The sequence below is a fragment of the Salvelinus alpinus genome, chromosome 37, assembly GCF_045679555.1.
Source record: "Salvelinus alpinus chromosome 37, SLU_Salpinus.1, whole genome shotgun sequence".
Lineage (NCBI taxonomy): Eukaryota > Metazoa > Chordata > Actinopteri > Salmoniformes > Salmonidae > Salvelinus > Salvelinus alpinus.
Window position 1 is genome coordinate 10100102 of NC_092122.1, and position 16797 is coordinate 10116898.

At 44.7% G+C, this 16797-nt stretch overlaps 1 protein-coding gene across 1 annotated transcript; it reads left to right on the forward strand.

Annotated features, from left to right (window-relative positions):
* Window positions 1-2378: 2378 nt before the first annotated feature.
* LOC139565933 (plexin-C1-like) lies at window positions 2379-15514 on the forward strand. Its single transcript, XM_071386638.1, is given in 16 exon segments — window positions 2379-3516; window positions 3639-3779; window positions 4321-4455; window positions 4545-4654; window positions 5346-5626; window positions 5720-5822; window positions 6062-6149; window positions 6358-6396; window positions 7272-7407; window positions 7826-7991; window positions 10660-10762; window positions 10947-11126; window positions 11192-11362; window positions 11476-11572; window positions 11789-11860; window positions 15064-15514. Coding segments are annotated over 15 exon segments (2775 nt in total). The 5' UTR covers window positions 2379-2559; the 3' UTR covers window positions 11857-11860; window positions 15064-15514.
* The last annotated feature ends 1283 nt before the right edge of the window (window positions 15515-16797 follow it).

Sequence of the window (16797 nt, forward strand, 5' to 3'; positions counted from 1 at the left end):
TGTGGATGTATTTCAAGGCCTAACTTCAAACTCAGTGCCTCATGGGTGACATCATGGGAAAATCATGGGAAAATTGAAGGAAATCAGCCAAGATCTCAGAACTCAGAAATAAAATTGTAGACCTCCACAAGTCTGATTCATCCTTGGGAGCAATTTCCAAACACCTGAAGGTACCACGTTCATCTGTACAAACAATAGTACGCAAGTATAAACACCATGGGACCAAGCAGCCGTCATACCGCTCAAGAAGGAGATGCGTTCTGTCTCCTAGAGATGAACGTACTTTGGTGCGAAAAGTGCAAATCATTCCCAGAACAACAGCAAAGGACCTTGTGAAGATGATGGAGGAAGCAGGTACAAAAGTATCTATATCCACAATAAAAACGAGTCCTATATCAACAAAAGCTAAAAGGCCACTCGGCAAGGAAGAAGCCACTGCTCCAAAACCGCCATAAAAATGCCAGACTACAGTTTGCAACTGCATATGGGGACAAAGATCGTACTTTTTGGAGAAATGTCCTCTGGTCTGATGAAACAAAAATAGAACTGTTTGGCCATAATGACCATTGTTATGTTTGGAGGAAAAGGGGGGATGCTTGCAAGCCGAAGAACACCATCCCAACTGTCAAGCACGGGGGTGGCAGCATCATGTTGTGGTGGTGCCTTGCTGCAGGAGGGACTGGTGCACTTCACAAAATAAATGGCATCATGAGGACCGAAAACTATGTGGATATATTGAAGCAACATCTCAAGACATCAGTCAGGAAGTTAAAGCTTGGTCGCAAATGGGTCTTACAAATGGACAATGACCCCAAGCATACTTCCAAAGTTGTGGCAAAATGGCTTAAGGACTACAAAGTCAAGGTATTGGAGTGGCCATCACAAAGCCCTGACCTCAATCCTAAAGAAAATGTGTGGGCAGAACTGAAACAGTGTGTGCAAGCAAGGAGGCCTACAAACCTGATTCAGTTACACCAGCTCTGTCAGGAGGAATGGGCCAAAATTCACCCAACTTATTGTGGGAAGCTTGTGGAAGGCTACCTGAAACGTTTGACCCAAGTTAAACAATTTAAAGGCAATGCTACCAAATACTAATTGAGCATATATAAACTTCTGACCCACTGGGAATGTGATGAAATAAATAAAAGTTGAAATAAATCATTCTCTCTACTATTATTCTGGCATTTCACATTCTTTAAAAAAAAGTGTTGATCCTAACTGACCTAAAACAAGGAATGTTTACTAGGATTAAAGTCAGGAATTGTGAAAAACTGAGTTTAAATGTATTTGGCTAAGGTGTATGTAAACTTCCGACTTCAACTGTACCAACTCAGTGGCCTTGAGGTTAGTGTCTGCCCAGAGATTGGGAGTTTGATCCCCAGCTGAGTCATACCATAGACACTCATAATTAAGGAGATCATTTGGGAAGGCCCTGCGATAGACTAGAGTCCTGTCTAGGGGGTGTACGTGTACATTAAGCTGCTTCACGCTACAGAAACAGGATATCCTGTTCCTATGAGCTGTTCCGGCTCGCAGAAGCCAAGGCTTGTACAAGGCTACTTACTTATAGGACCTTGTGGAGAGTTGGACCAGTGTGAGCTCTATGACCCCAATCTAGAGAGCGCTGAGAGGGATGCCATGGGCCCATTCTCAACATTGAGTCCCGTATCAAGTGATGCAGACTATGAGTGCTGATATTTTTGAGTAGCTTGATCCATACGGTTCCAGGTGGTTTAACATGAAGACAGAGAAGCATAAGAGGCCACTTGCAGTAGGCATGACCAGGGATGTTCTCTTGGTAAGTGCGTGAATTGGACCATTTTCCTGTCCTGCTAGGCATTCAAAATGTAATGAGTACTTTTGGGCATCAGGGAAAATGTATGGAGTAAAAAGTATTATTTTCTTTAGGAATGTAGTTGAGTAAAAGTTGTCAAACATAAATAAAGTACAGATACACCAAAAATGACTTCAGTTGTATTTTTACTTAAGTACTTTACACCACTGCATGCCAGTCTTTAGGGTAGTATTTTGTCTAGTAATGTAACACTTTCACCACCAGAATGCAGTGTAGGACCGAACAAAAAGTGCCCCCTTGGGATAGCCCGTGATGACATCAAAAGAAATGCGAGGCATTCACTCTCGGTTACGTATTTTATTATTGAATCAAAGTATTTAAATCAAAATAATCATATAGGTGATGGTGATGTTGACACTGGCATTTGAATAGGCAATATAGACATTACCACAAATGCGAGTTTGGAGACGTTTTGGAAACACTCAAACAACGATGTTACTGATAAATCCTCTGATGAGATTGAAAGGTAGGGAACTAGCGTTAATTTCGATATCACAGTAGAGATTTAAACACGGAAGTCGGAGTCTCAGAACATAACCGCCGGGAACTAAATGTTATGACATAGTTGCAGCATCCATCCACTGTGCGCTTTTACGCAATCCTCCTGTTGGCCTTCGGCACAGTATGACAGTGGCATCAGAGGCGCAGAACGGAGTTTACCATGCGCTCTCCTCTCAGGCTTGACTGACTACATTATTTACGAGATGAGGGCTGTTTTCTGGGGAGTACTCCTCGCCTGTGTGGACTGGAGTTGGGGCCAGGAGACTCACTCATTCGATGGCGACGTCCGCGACTTTGCCATTGGTGACAGCTCGGTATACGTCGTTACGGATGACCGACTCTTCCAGCTGAACCATGATTTTACCAAAGTTATAAAGAGGGATAATCCGAACGTAGTTTATCCTAACCAAGAAGTACCTCCTTCCGATGAAACGTATCCATTTAAGGTAAACATTTTACTGCCATTCATAAAAAACAAGACATTGATCACCTGTGGAACCACAAAATGCGGTTACTGTGAAATACTGGATCTCAACGAAATCTCAAAATCTGTGCATTTCGAGGATCTTGAAGTGGGTTCATTGGACCCTGGAGATTCAACCATTGGCTTTATTGTTGATGTCGGGAAGAACTCCTACATTATGGCTGGAAGGTTGAAGAGCCGTGTGCGTAACAAGTGTGTCACTCCAGGTCAGTTGCTTGTCCTACGGAATACACTAGATGGACAGAAGGGAGGAATCTTTTCTGAATCAGATGAGAGCGCGACTCCGTATATTGACGCCAGACAAAAGGAGAAGTTTCAGTTTGTGGACGGCTTTCAGAGTAATTCACACATCTACGTGTTCTCGAACGTTCCCAAAGAGCCTCAAGTTCGACTTATTTGGTTCAAGAGCGAGAACAATAAAGCAAATACTTTGAAGTCCCTCGAAGGTGCGACACTCAAATGCTGTGGAATCATGGAGCGCCGGCGGCTCCTGTCTTCCTCTGTAACTCAAGGTTCTGGTGGGCTCCATGGGCAGGTGCTCTGGGCAGGTGTGTTCACGGCTGGTAACACAAGCGACCCCATCAACACAATGCTGGCCATCTATAACATCAGCCACTCTACAGGGCCTCAACTCAAGAACGATGACCCAGACTTCTGCTATGAAGACTGTGCAAAGGTTGGTGAGATGATAATAATTATATGTATGCTTTATAACCAACACCATAGCAAAGACGCTGTCAGTATCGTTACCCTAATTTCTTAGCAAATGTGTTGAGATTGTCTGTAACACTGTTTCAGTCATCGGGAAAAGGTACCACCCCGGAGCTGCAGCCAGAGGCAGTGGTGTTTAAATACAGCTCCATGACATCAGTGTTGGCAGTGAGACACAACTCCTGGCTGGTGTTCTTCATCGGGACAGGAGACGGACAACTCATCAAGGTCTGTGGAACACAGTTATGAGAACTCTTAAAGCACACGCACACTGGCCTCAAAACACCTCTCTCGTGTCATTATTTCTCCCTTGAACACACAGATACTCATACAACAGAATTACAGCATTTTCTACCAAACGTGGCTCACATGAGGAAATTTGAGGTCTAAATTAGCCTGGAGAAACCCCAGAAGTAACCTTATTAGACACAATAGTCTCCTTCATGCAGTGTTGTCCCTGGAAAACTTTAATAATCCAGCCAAATCCCCTGCATGTTTCTAACAGAAATATCACAGCCATGCAGTACACTCTAACAAACCAGACAGGGGTTTGGTCACCACTACACATCAGTGATTGTTAGTCTATCATGTATCATCATCATCAAATTCATACTCTTGTTGACAGAGAGAAATGTGTGCAGTCAACTGACATTTACAACTGCAATATAGGTGATTTCCTCGGGCCATGTTATGTATTGTGGTTTGTTAGTGTGATATGTCACCTCTACATAGAGATGTTATTCAAGTGTCACTCTCTGTCCCATGTCAGCTTGCTGTAGACAAGGCCTACAAACCTGCCTGTCCCAGAGTGCTCTACAAGTCAGATGACGACCGCCGTGTGTTTCCCAAGATGCACCTGGATCCAGTGGACCGCAAACATGTGTACATGGCACTGAGGAACCAGGTAAGTTCTACTGTGCACAGAGATACATATTATACAGTACAACCATTCTGAAATAGGACCCAGGACATAATATTGTGTGTTTGTTGTAGTTGATGCGTGTGCCTGTGGCTCAGTGCAGTGAACACAAGAGTCTGAAGGACTGTTGGTCTGCTCAGGACCCCTTCTGTGGCTGGTGTGAGTCTGAGAACAGCAAGTCAAGGTCAGTCACAAGAACCACAACTACACACTTCTACAACTTACAGTTCAATCGAGTACAGGCTTGTTCAGTTTACGTCGTTACGGATGACCGACTCTACCAGCTGAATCATGACTTTACCAAAGTTATAGAGGGATAATCCCAACGTAGTTTATCCTAACCGTCATCGGTTATAGATACTGCCATATAAATAAATAGCTGCTATGCTGATGAGTGAGAGAAAGCGATGTGAGTTATGAGTTTACTAGATGAATGAAAAGTGACGATCCATTCAGTCCAGCCTTACTGGTTATATTTTCATAACCACAATACAGGGAGATGTCTTCATTATATCTTGTCTTATTCTTCTAAAATGTACTTTTTTGATCATTTTATGAAAATTAACAGTGGCAGTCGTTTCAATGTAATTAAGTGAGGACAGTTGCCTGGTTTGTTTGTGTTAATGTCATACCCCAGGGTTTCATATGATCTCACCACATAATATCTGATGTTTTTCACACTATATGGTCTTGTTGATGTATTTATTTTCTGTGGTAAAACATAGAGCTCAAAATACATTTCCTGTATCACCCACAGCTTCTTAGAATCAACTTGCCTCTATAGATGAAACTTCCTGTTAACATACTTCTATGTCCTGTTTATCTGTGTCACCCTAAACCTGCTCATCCTCACCCCTTTATGTGATGTGTTCTAGATGTTCGTTTCAGGATGACTGCCTTCAGCCTTCAGCCTGGATCTCCATCTCTGAGGACTCCCAACAACAGAACATGGTCTCTTACCAGGTGGAGAAGAGCAGCAGTGGAGAGAAGATCACACTCACTGTCAAGGTCCACCTGAATGTGCATGGGACAGGAAGTCTCACCTTTACCTGCCACTTCTTCAATACAAGAGGTGATCTGTGTGACAGGACAAGCCCCGCTCCAGCGTTGCCTCGATGCTCCTGCCTGTTCTCCAGCGACCAGCTTCCTGCTGAAGGTGACCTTTCACCTTCTAACTCTCCTGTAGATTTCTCAATGAAAATATGGAGCATCTTGCTTAGAGATTGTTTCCCTGTGTTTTTCCACATAGGTCTGGATGTCACAGTGGAGATAAGAGTGGGGAAGCAGAACCTTACTGAGAAACTGATGCTCACTAACTGTTCAGACATCACTGGACCACCTACCTCTGCCCTGTCAGTCAGAAATCCCAGATCTGTCATGCTACTCCTCAGCACCTTGATATGGCTATGTTTCAAATCTACTTGTTTAGACCTACTTCAATATTTACTATAATGACATCTTTTAAATTATGTTGGGCACTGTCTGTATGTTATAGATTTGTTAGTACACATTTTGCATGAGTAGCAGATGGTACACATGTTAATGATTAAACTCACTGTAGTTTTCTTATTTGTATCTCTGTGTCTCTCAGGTGTTCTCAGTGCATGACAGCTGGATGTAGCTGGAGTAATGATGCCTGCTCCTGGACACCCAGGTCTGCCAACTCAGACTCCATACAGGTATGACACGCACACACACGCACACACAAACTCACACGCATGCGCACGCGCACACACACGCGCACACACACATACACACACACAAACACACAAACACACAAACACACACACACACACCTTCTTCTTTGGGGGTGTTCATCTCACAACTTCTTCACCCATGTGTGTTCCTGTATCTTGTTCATCAACCCTCTCTCACTTCTATCCCCAGGACGTGTGCAGACTCAGCCAGTCAGGAATGAACTACTCTGTAAGTCCATCCTGCTGATCATAGCCTTTTCCTCTTCCTCAGCATCTCTCAGTGGATCTTCTGTGAGCAATGAGCCCCGTCGGGTCTTTTTAAAAATGGCGGGTGGGGAAGCGAAACTAATGCGTGATAGTGAGAAAGAGAGATGTTGTGCGGAATGGGGTGAGTTTACGTTAGCTGTGTGTGTTTGGTGGTGAAGGAAGTGTTTGCTCCTCATAGGGTTTGGTGCTTGTTAAAGTTTCATAAAGTTCATTTGGCCTTATCAAATCTCTCTCTCTCTCTCTCTCTCGCTCTCTCTTGAAAGCTAAGACTGAGGACAAAATGAAGAACCTCAAATGGATGTCTGCAAATGCCAAGATACTATATTCAGTTATACAGAGCAATATTCATAGATCTGGGCATTTTTTGTAGTTTCGCATCCTACATTTAGATCACTCGTAAAATAGAGATTTTATCTCAACCAGAATAACATGGACCAAAAAGGTTATATATAGTAAGAAGATGTTTGTGAATAGAGCCTTTGTCTCTGAGTCAAATCATCATACCTCTTACAGTGGGGATCATGGATCACATGACTGTACCCCAGGGCAGTAGTAGTGGATGGTACTATAATTACTGATAGTCCTGAATGAATCGTGAATAATGATGAGTGAGAAAGTTACAGATGCACAAATATCATACCCCCAAGACATGCTAACCTTCCATCATTACAATAAAAGGGGAGGTTAGCATTTTTTGAGGGTATGATATTTATGCCTCTAACTTTGTCACTCATCATTATTTACCAAAACTAAAGAGCAAGCCTACAGCCACAAACACATATTTAGTTTCACTTGTCTTTATCAGAAATATTGTCTGTGTCTGTGTGTGTTTGTCAGGAGCCAGTGATCGTCTCCATAGTGCCCAGTGTCCTGTCCTTCCATGGGAGAAACCACGCCCTGATGACTGGGAAGAACCTCCATCACGTGACTAGGGTTCGCATCCAAGGGCACATGGACTGCAGTCTCAAGGAGTGAGTCAAAGTGGACAATCGGTTGAATATGATTTGTTTTCTAACATATGCAGACAATTTTTTGAGATAACTAAAACGTGGATTATTTAAATCAATTATTGAAATCAATTATTTCATCAGATTACACTCATAGGACATCATGTTACACAATACATGTATGTTTTGTTCGACAATGTGCATATTTATATCCACAAATCTCGGTTTACATTGGCGCCATGTTCAGAAATGCCTCCAAAATATCCGGAGAAATTGCAGAGAGCCACGTCAAATAACAGAAATACTCATCATAAACTTTGATACACTTGATACAAGATACACTTGTTCTTAATGCAACCGCTGTGTCAGATTTTTTTTTAACTTTATGGAAAAAGCACACCATGCAATAATCTGAGATGGCACTCAGATATAACAACATTTCTCCGCCATGTTGGAGTCAACAGAAATATGAAATTACATCATAAATATTCCCTTACCTTTGATGATCTTCATCAGAATGCACTCCCGGTCGCTGTCTGGGCAAGGCAACTGTCACCTATGGGTCCTCACCATCCTGCACTGGGCTAACACCAAGCACTACCTGGGCTAGGTAAAAACACACACACACACACACGTCTACCTGTTCAAGCCCAAACATCAAATTGCATTTCTATAGCAATTCACACAAGTATAAGATCCAACAACATGGGTTCACCTTTGGAACGAGCTATACAGAGGTGCCTTTAACTATTTTCTAAAAATGGCTACTGGCTATGGTGTTGTCTGATGGGGAATGAAAGTGGGCTTGGCAAGCAATTTTTTTACATATTTTATTTGTTGTATAAAAAAAGTACAACTTTTGCCATGAAGCATCTTTGTTTTCCACTGGCTTATTCAAATAATGTGGTTTAGACATGACTACAATTCACATCAGCACGCTAGGTGTGACTGTCACGTTCGTCATTCGGAGTCGCCGTTGATCCTCCTTCGCTGCCTCTGCCTGCTTCCATGGCAGGGTCTTGTCCCCTGCCATAACATCCTCCCATGTCCATGATGTCCTCCACTCACTTTTCTCCCGGGCCCAGGATCCCTGCTCCTCCTGGCCACGCTGCGGGGATCTTCTGTCACGAGCGTCATAATGAGTAGACCAAGGCGCAGCGTGCGTAGAGTTCCACATCTTTTAATTAATAGAAACTCACCAAACAAAACAAATAAGCACAAATGAAACGTGAAGCTACTGGTGTGCACACAGGCAACTATCTGTAGACAAGATCCCACAAAGCACAATGAGGAAATGGCTGCCTAAATATGATCCCCAATCAGAGACAACAATAAACAGCTGTCTCTGATTGGGAACCATACCAGGCCAACATAAACCATTAATCACCTAGATGACCCACCCTAGTCACTATCACGCCCCAACCAACATAGAATAAACAGCTCTCTATGGTCAGGGCGTGACAGTACCCCCCCAAAGGTGCGGACTCCGACCGCAAAACCTGACTCAATAGGGGAGGGTCCGGGTGGGCATCTACCGTTGGGGGGCGGCTCCGGTGCGGGGCGAAGTACCCACTCCGCTCGCAGATACGACGTCTTCCTCCATGGCGGCTCTGGTGCGGGGATCGTCGCAGGAGGAACCGGACCGAAGATCGTCGCAGGAGGCTCTGGACTGAGAACCCCTGCTGAAGGCTCCGGACCGCCGACCGTCGCTGGGGGCTCCGGACCGCCGCTGGAGGCTCCGGACCGCCGCTGAAGGCTCCGGACCGCCGACCGTCGCTGGAGGCTCTGGACCACGGACCGTGGCTGGAGGCTCCGGACCGCGGACCGTCTCTGGAGGTTCCGGACCGCGGACCGTCTCTGGAGGTTCCGACCGCGGACCGTCTCAGGAGGTTCCGGACCCGTCGTCAGAGGTTCCGGACTGTGAAACGTCGCCGTATGCTCCGTACTGGGAACTGTCGCTGGAAGCTCCGTACTGGGAACTGTCCCCGGAAGCTCCGGACTGGGAACTGTCGCCGGAAGCTCTGGACTGTGGAGGCGCACTGGAGGCCTGATGCGTGGTGCCGGCATTGGTGGTACCGGGCTGATGACACGCACCTCAGGGCGAGTGCGGGGAAGAGGCACAGGACGTACTGGACTGTGGAGGCGCACTGGAGACACAGTACGTATGGCCAGCGCAGGATATACTGGGCAGTGGAGGCGCACTGGAGGTCTGGAGCGTAGAGCTGGCACACGTCCTGGCTGGATGCTCACTTTAGCCCGGCAAGTGCGGGGCGCTGGCACAGGACGCACTGGGCTGTGAAGGCGCACTGGAGACACAGTGCGTAGAGCCGACGCAGGATATACTGGACCGTGGAGACGCACTGGAGGTCTGGAGCGTAGAGCTGGCACAACGTGTCCTGGCTGGATGCTCACTTTCGCACGGCAAGTGCGAGGAGCTGGCACAGAACGTACCGGGCTGTGGATGCGCACTGGAGACACATTGCGTATCTCCGCAAAACATGGTGCCTGACTGGTCCCACGCTCCTCACGGCGACTGTCTTGCTCCAGACACCAAACCATCCACTCTACCTCATCACTCCCCTCAACCATCTCACAATACTCCTCGCTCAGTCTATCCCAATACTCCTCTTCGCTCTCAAACTCGCCCCTCGGCTTCGCCGACCAACCCGTGTGCCACCCCCCCAAAAAATTGGGGGGCTGCCTCTCGGTCTTCCGTCGTGGTCGTGAACTTCGGAGTCGCCGTTGATCCTCCTTCGCTGCCTCTGCCTGCTTCCATGGCAGGGTCTTGTCCCCTGCCATAACTTCCTCCCATGTCCATGATGTCCTCCACTCACTTTTCTCCCGGGCCCAGGATCCCTGCTCCTCCTGGCCACGCTGCGGGGATCTTCTGTCACGAGCGTCATAATGAGTAGACCAAGGCGCAGCGTGCGTAGAGTTCCACATCTTTTAATTAATAGAAACTCACCAAACAAAACAAATAAGCACAAACGAAACGTGAAGCTACTGGTGTGCACACAGGCAACTATCTGTAGACAAGATCCCACAAAGCACAATGAGGAAATGGCTGCCTAAATATGATCCCCAATCAGAGACAACGATAAACAGCTGTCTCTGATTGGGAACCATACCAGGCCAACATTAACCATTAATCACCTAGATGACCCACCCTAGTCACTATCACGCCCCAACCAACAGAGAATAAACAGCTCTCTATGGTCAGGGCTTGACAGTGACCAACAACCCTCCTCTGATTGGTTGATTTCGTATGTGTCCTGCAGTGGGAAGAGGAAGATCAAGGTCCAAGGGTTCCATCTGGAGTTTGTGGAGGGGGTTGTTCATGACCACACCCCTCAGACCATCCAATCCAACTACAGCTCTGGGGTAGACATCTTAGCACACTGATTTTAATTGATTTCTTGACTAAGCATCATGTCTTCACCCACTCTCACGTAACCAGTCAGTAACCTAATATGAGCATGCACACCTCACCTTCACACAACACAGAAATCAGTCATGGGGGGATCAATATCTGAGGTATTCTAATTCATGTTGTTGGTGTTTTTAGACTCTGTGGTACCACACACCTCCCTTTGAACACATTAACCAGCCAGTCACGTCCACTGTGTTTCTGAGAGTGGCCAATCAGACACTGGCCTGCTCATCACAGCTCACCTACCATCCCGACCCAGATTTCACCAGCTACACCGCAATCAAGACAGGAAACGACCTGCATGTCACCATTGAGGTATACACATGTGCACGCATGCACCCATACCTACACACATACATGCTCTCTCTCTTTTATTTCAGAAAAGGGCTGACAAGTTGAACATCGCCACAGAAGAGATCTCAGTGTTGGTTGTTCAGGAGGAGAACCAGGATGTAGAGTGTGCCATGGACACCATTGAGACGAGGAATGGGACTGACTCTGTCATCTGTGAGATAAAGAACACTCCCAGCGCCAACATCAAGTCAGTGAAGGTAAAAATCTTATTCAGATGAAACCTCAACCCACCATTTTATTTGTTTCGCTGGAACACTGTCCTTGGAAATGGTGAACAATAATCATGTATTATGTTGTCTTTGTTCATCAGATAAGAGTTGGCAATGTCACAATAAACCTTGATTCAACACACACTCAACTGCTAAGACTCTTTCTGCTTATATCCATCATCATTATAGTCATCGTTGGTAAGTATTCCTTACTTCAGCTTCATTCTCGTGGTTTTCTGTAGCTTTTAAATGTGGTTACTTATGTCAGATGTACTATTGAGTAAGGCTCCTAGTTTTAGGTGTGTTGTGATGTCCTCGGCACTAACTTCACGCGCCTCCTTCGCCACTCACCACACCTGTACCCACTGCTGATTAGCACCACTGCACTATTTAAGCCACGGTTTTACCCTCCAGTATTCCTTATCCTGCTGGGGATTGCAATGGCCAAACTTATTATTCATTTCCGTGATCTGCGTCACTGACTACGTGAGTACATTTTATTTATTGGAGAATATGTAATAATGTTTATATTTAAGATCTGTTGAGTTTGTCAAAGTTTGTGTGCTGTTGTCATTTTCCTTAGTACATTTTCCCTTCGTTTTGGTTGTGTTAACGATTATTTTGTGAAATGAATGGTAAATAAAGTACTGTGTTATGTTGCAGTCACTTTTATTGTAAATATGAGTAGAATATGTTTCTAAACACTTCTACATTGTGGATGCTACCATGATCACGGATAATCCTGAATGAATCGTGAATAATGATGAGGGAGATAGTTAGACGCACAATTACACTGCATGACCAAAAGTATGTTGACACCTGCTGGTCGAACATCTCATTCTAAAATCATGGGCATTAATATGGAGTTGGTCCCCCCTTTGCTGCTATAACAGCCTCCACTCTTCTGGGAAGGCTTTTCACTAGATGTTGGAACATTGCTGTGGGGACGTGCTTCCATTCAGCCACAAGAGCATTGGTGAGGTCGGGCACTGATGTTGGGCGATTAGGTCTGGCTCGCAGCCGGCGTTCCAATTCATTCCAAAGGTGTTCGATGGGGTTGAGGTCAGGGCTCTGTGCAGGCCAGTCAAGTTCTTTCACACCGATCTCAACAAACCATTTCTGTATGGATCTCGCTTTGTGCATGGGGGCATTGTCATTCTGAAACAAGAAAGGGCCTTCCCCAAACGGTTGCCACAAAGTTGGAAGCACAGAATTGTTTAGAATGTCATTGTATGCTGTAGCGTTAAGATAAGGGGCCGAGCCATAACCATGAAAAACAGCTCCTGGACATTACTCATCCTCCACCAAACTTTACAGTTGGCGCTATGAACTCTGGCAGGTAGCGTTCTTCTGGCATCTGCCAAACCTAAATTCGTCTGTCGGACTTCCAGATGGTGAAGCGTGATTCATCACTCCAGAGAACGCCTTTCCACTGCTCCAGAGTCCAATGGCGGCGACATTTACACCACTCCAGCCAACGCTTGGCTTTGCCCATGGTGATCTTAGGCTTGTGTCTGGCTGCCAGGCCATGGAAACCCATTTCATGAAGCTCCCAACGAACAGTTCTTGTGCTGATGTTGCTTCCAGAGGCAGTTTGGAACTCGGTAGTGAGTGTTGCAACTGAGGACAGACTATTTTTATGCGCTTCAGCACTCGTCGGTCCCGTTCTGTGAGCTTGTGTGGCCTAGGACTTCACGGCGGAGACGTTGTTGCTCCTAGACGTTTCCACTTCACAATAACAGCACTTACAGTTGACCGGGGCAGCTCTAGCAGGGCAGAAATCTGACGAACTGACTTGTTGGAAACGTGGCATCCTATGACAATGCCACGTTGAAAGTCAATGAGCTCTTCACTAAAGTCTTTCTACTGCCAATGTTTGTGGTTACATGGCTGTGTGCTCGAGTTTATACACATGTTAGCAACAGGTGTGGCTGAAACAGCCAAATCCACTAACTTGAAGGGGTGTCCACATACTTTGTGTATATATAGTGTGTCATACCCCCAAGACTTGCTAACCTCTCACCATTACAATAACAGGGGATGACAAAATATTTTGGGGGGTAAGATTTTTGTGCGTCTAACTTTCTCACTCATAATTATTCATTATTCATTCAGGATTATGGTAGCATCTACATTCATGTAGAAGTGTGCTTGATGCAGTCATTGCGTGCTATGAATATGGGAACAAATACTTACATTTTTACTACTTTAATACACATATACAATGCATTTGGAAAGTATTCAGACCCCTTGATTTTTTCCACATTTTGTTACGTTACAGCCTTATTCTAAAATTGCTTAAATAAAAATGTTTCCTCATCAATCTACACACAATACCCCATAATGACAAAGGGATAACAGGTTTTTAGAATTTTTTGCAAATTTATTACAAATAAAAAGATACCTTATTTACATAACTATTCAGACCCTTTGCTATGAGACTCGAAATTGAGCTCAGGTGCATCCTGTTTCCATTGGTCATCCTTGAGATGATTGGAGTCCACCTGTGGTAAATTCAATTGATTGGACATGATTTGGAAAGGCACACACCTGTCTATATAATGTCACACAGTTGACAGTGCATGTCAGAGCAAAAACCAAGCCATGAGGTCGAAGGAATTGTCCGTTGAGCTCCGAGACAGGATTGTGTCGAGGCACAGATCTGAGAAAGGGTGCCAAAAAAGGTCTGCAGCATTGAAGGTCTCCAAGACCACAGTGGCCTCATCATTCTTAAATGGGAGAAATTTGGAACCACCGAGACTCTTCCTAGAGCTGGCCGCTTGGCCAAACTGAGCAATCGGGGGAGAACGGCCTTGGTCAAGGAGGTGACTAAGAACCCGATGGTCACTCTGACAGAGCTCTAGAGTTCCTCTGTGGAGATGGGAGAACCTTCCAGAAGCACAACCATCTCTGCAGCACTCCATCAATCAGGCCTTTATGGTAGTGGCCAGACGGAAGCCACTCCTCAGAAAAAGGCACATGATAGCCCGCTTGGAGTTTGCCAAAAGGCACCCAAAGGACTCAGACCATGACAAACAAGATTATCTGGTCTGATGAAACTAAGATTGAATGTCTGGAGGAAGTTTGGGACCATCCCTACAGTGAAGCATGGTGGTGGCAGCATCATGCTGTGGGGATGTTTTTCAGCGGCAGGGACTGGGAGACTCGTAAGGATCGAGGGAAAGATGAACAGAGCAAAGTACAGAGAGGTCCTTGATGAAAACCTTCTATAGAGCACTCAGGACCTCAGACTGGGGCGAAGGTTCACCTTCCAACAGGACAACGACCCTAAGTACACAGCCAAGATAATGTTTTTGCTTTGTCATTATGGGGTTTTGTGTGTAGATTGATGGGAGGGGGAAACAATTTAATCCATTTTACAATAAGGCTGTAACGTAACAATGTGTAAATGTCAAGGGGTCTGAATACTTCCCGAATGCACCGTAAGTGAATTTTCCCAATACCTAAAATGGGGGGGACTATTCACAAAAAGTGCTGTAATGTCTAAACAGTTCACCCAATCTGGATGGAAATAACCTCAAAATATAGCTGTTAGTCTACACTTTAACCACATAGTCATTGTTTGCTTCACTGTCCCAATAATTACTGAGGGCACTGTATATTCTTACTTTGTTTTGTTAATTATTTTCAGTTTATTCTCCCTTTTGCTTGATTTAATCTGCTATTAGGTCTGGAAGGAACCTGCATTATCTGAGGTCAACATAGACTGTCCTTTGAGTCTTTGCAAGTTTGTTGGCAAGGTGGTTGACCTTACTCCAGTGTAAGTCGCCTTCTCCTCCATCATTATTTTTGGAACAAAGATGTCTTACATTTTTGGAAATTGGATAAAATACAATGTACCTCTTCTAAATTCTACAAAATGTCAGCCTTTCTTTACTTGGGTAGAGACGCTATCATTCCTCCCCACTCAACAGTTAACTGCTTGCACTTGATTTGCCTGTAATTTATATTAATGTTTGTAGTATCCTGACTTAATATAAGACTGTATACCACTGTCATATATGTACCCTTTTTTGTTTTACCATATTATATTTTTATGTATAAAATAACATGCCTATTCTAAATCAATTGCTGTTTACATTAAAACTGTGAAACTAAGTTTCCTTTGTGATTCCCCCATTCAGGCGTCGTTTGTGCTATTTGTATATTCATGTAGCCTACATAATAGTGCATAAGGCTAATTTGAGAAATAATGTTACCATCCTTCAATGTGTGAATCATTCAGGCCATCTGAACTGTTATGTAAACATGGTACAGGATGTAAAACCTGATTTGTAGCGGGTGAAACTTGTCGACCAGAGTCATTTGACATAAGCCTTAAAGCCCAAACCGTACAAATGCCCAATCAGACACTTTCCCTTACATCCAGGTATTTGGAGTCCCTATAGGACATACAGTTGAAGTCGGAAGTTTACATATGCTTAGGTTGGAGTCATTAAAACTCGTTTTTCAACCACTCCACAAATGTCTTGTTAACAAACTATACTTTTGGAAAGTCGGTTAGGACATTACTTCGTGCATGGCACAAGTAATTTTCCCAACAATTGTTTACAGACAGATTATTTCACTTATAATTAATTGTATCACAATTCCAGGGGGTCAGAAGTTTACATACACTAAGTTGACTGTGCCTTTAAACAGCTTGGAACATTTCCGAAAATGATGTCATGGCTTTAGAAGCTTCTGATAGGCTAATTGACATAATTTGAGTCAATTGGAGGTGTACCTGTGGATGTATTTCAAGGCCTAACTTCAAACTCAGTGCCTCATGGGTGACATCATGGGAAAATCATGGGAAAATCGAAGGAAATCAGCCAAGATCTCAGAACTCAGAAATAAAATTGTAGACCTCCACAAGTTTGATTCATCCTTGGGAGCAATTTCCAAACACCTGAAGGTACCACGTTCATCTGTACAAACAATAGTACGCAAGTATAAACACCATGGGACCAAGCAGCCGTCATACCGCTCAAGAAGGAGATGCGTTCTGTCTCCTAGAGATGAACGTACTTTGGTGCGAAAAGTGCAAATCATTCCCAGAACAACAGCAAAGGACCTTGTGAAGATGATGGAGGAAGCAGGTACAAAAGTATCTATATCCACAATAAAAACAAGTCCTATATCAACAAAAGCTAAAAGGCCACTCAGCAAGGAAGAAGCCACTGCTCCAAAACCGCCATAAAAATGCCAGACTACAGTTTGCAACTGCATATGGGGACAAAGATCGTACTTTTTGGAGAAATGTCCTCTGGTCTGATGAAACAAAAATAGAACTGTTTGGCCATAATGACCATTGTTATGTTTGGAGGAAAAGGGGGGATGCTTGCAAGCCGAAGAACACCATCCCAACTGTCAAGCACGGGGGTGGCAGCATCATGTTGTGGTTGTGCCTTGCTGCATGA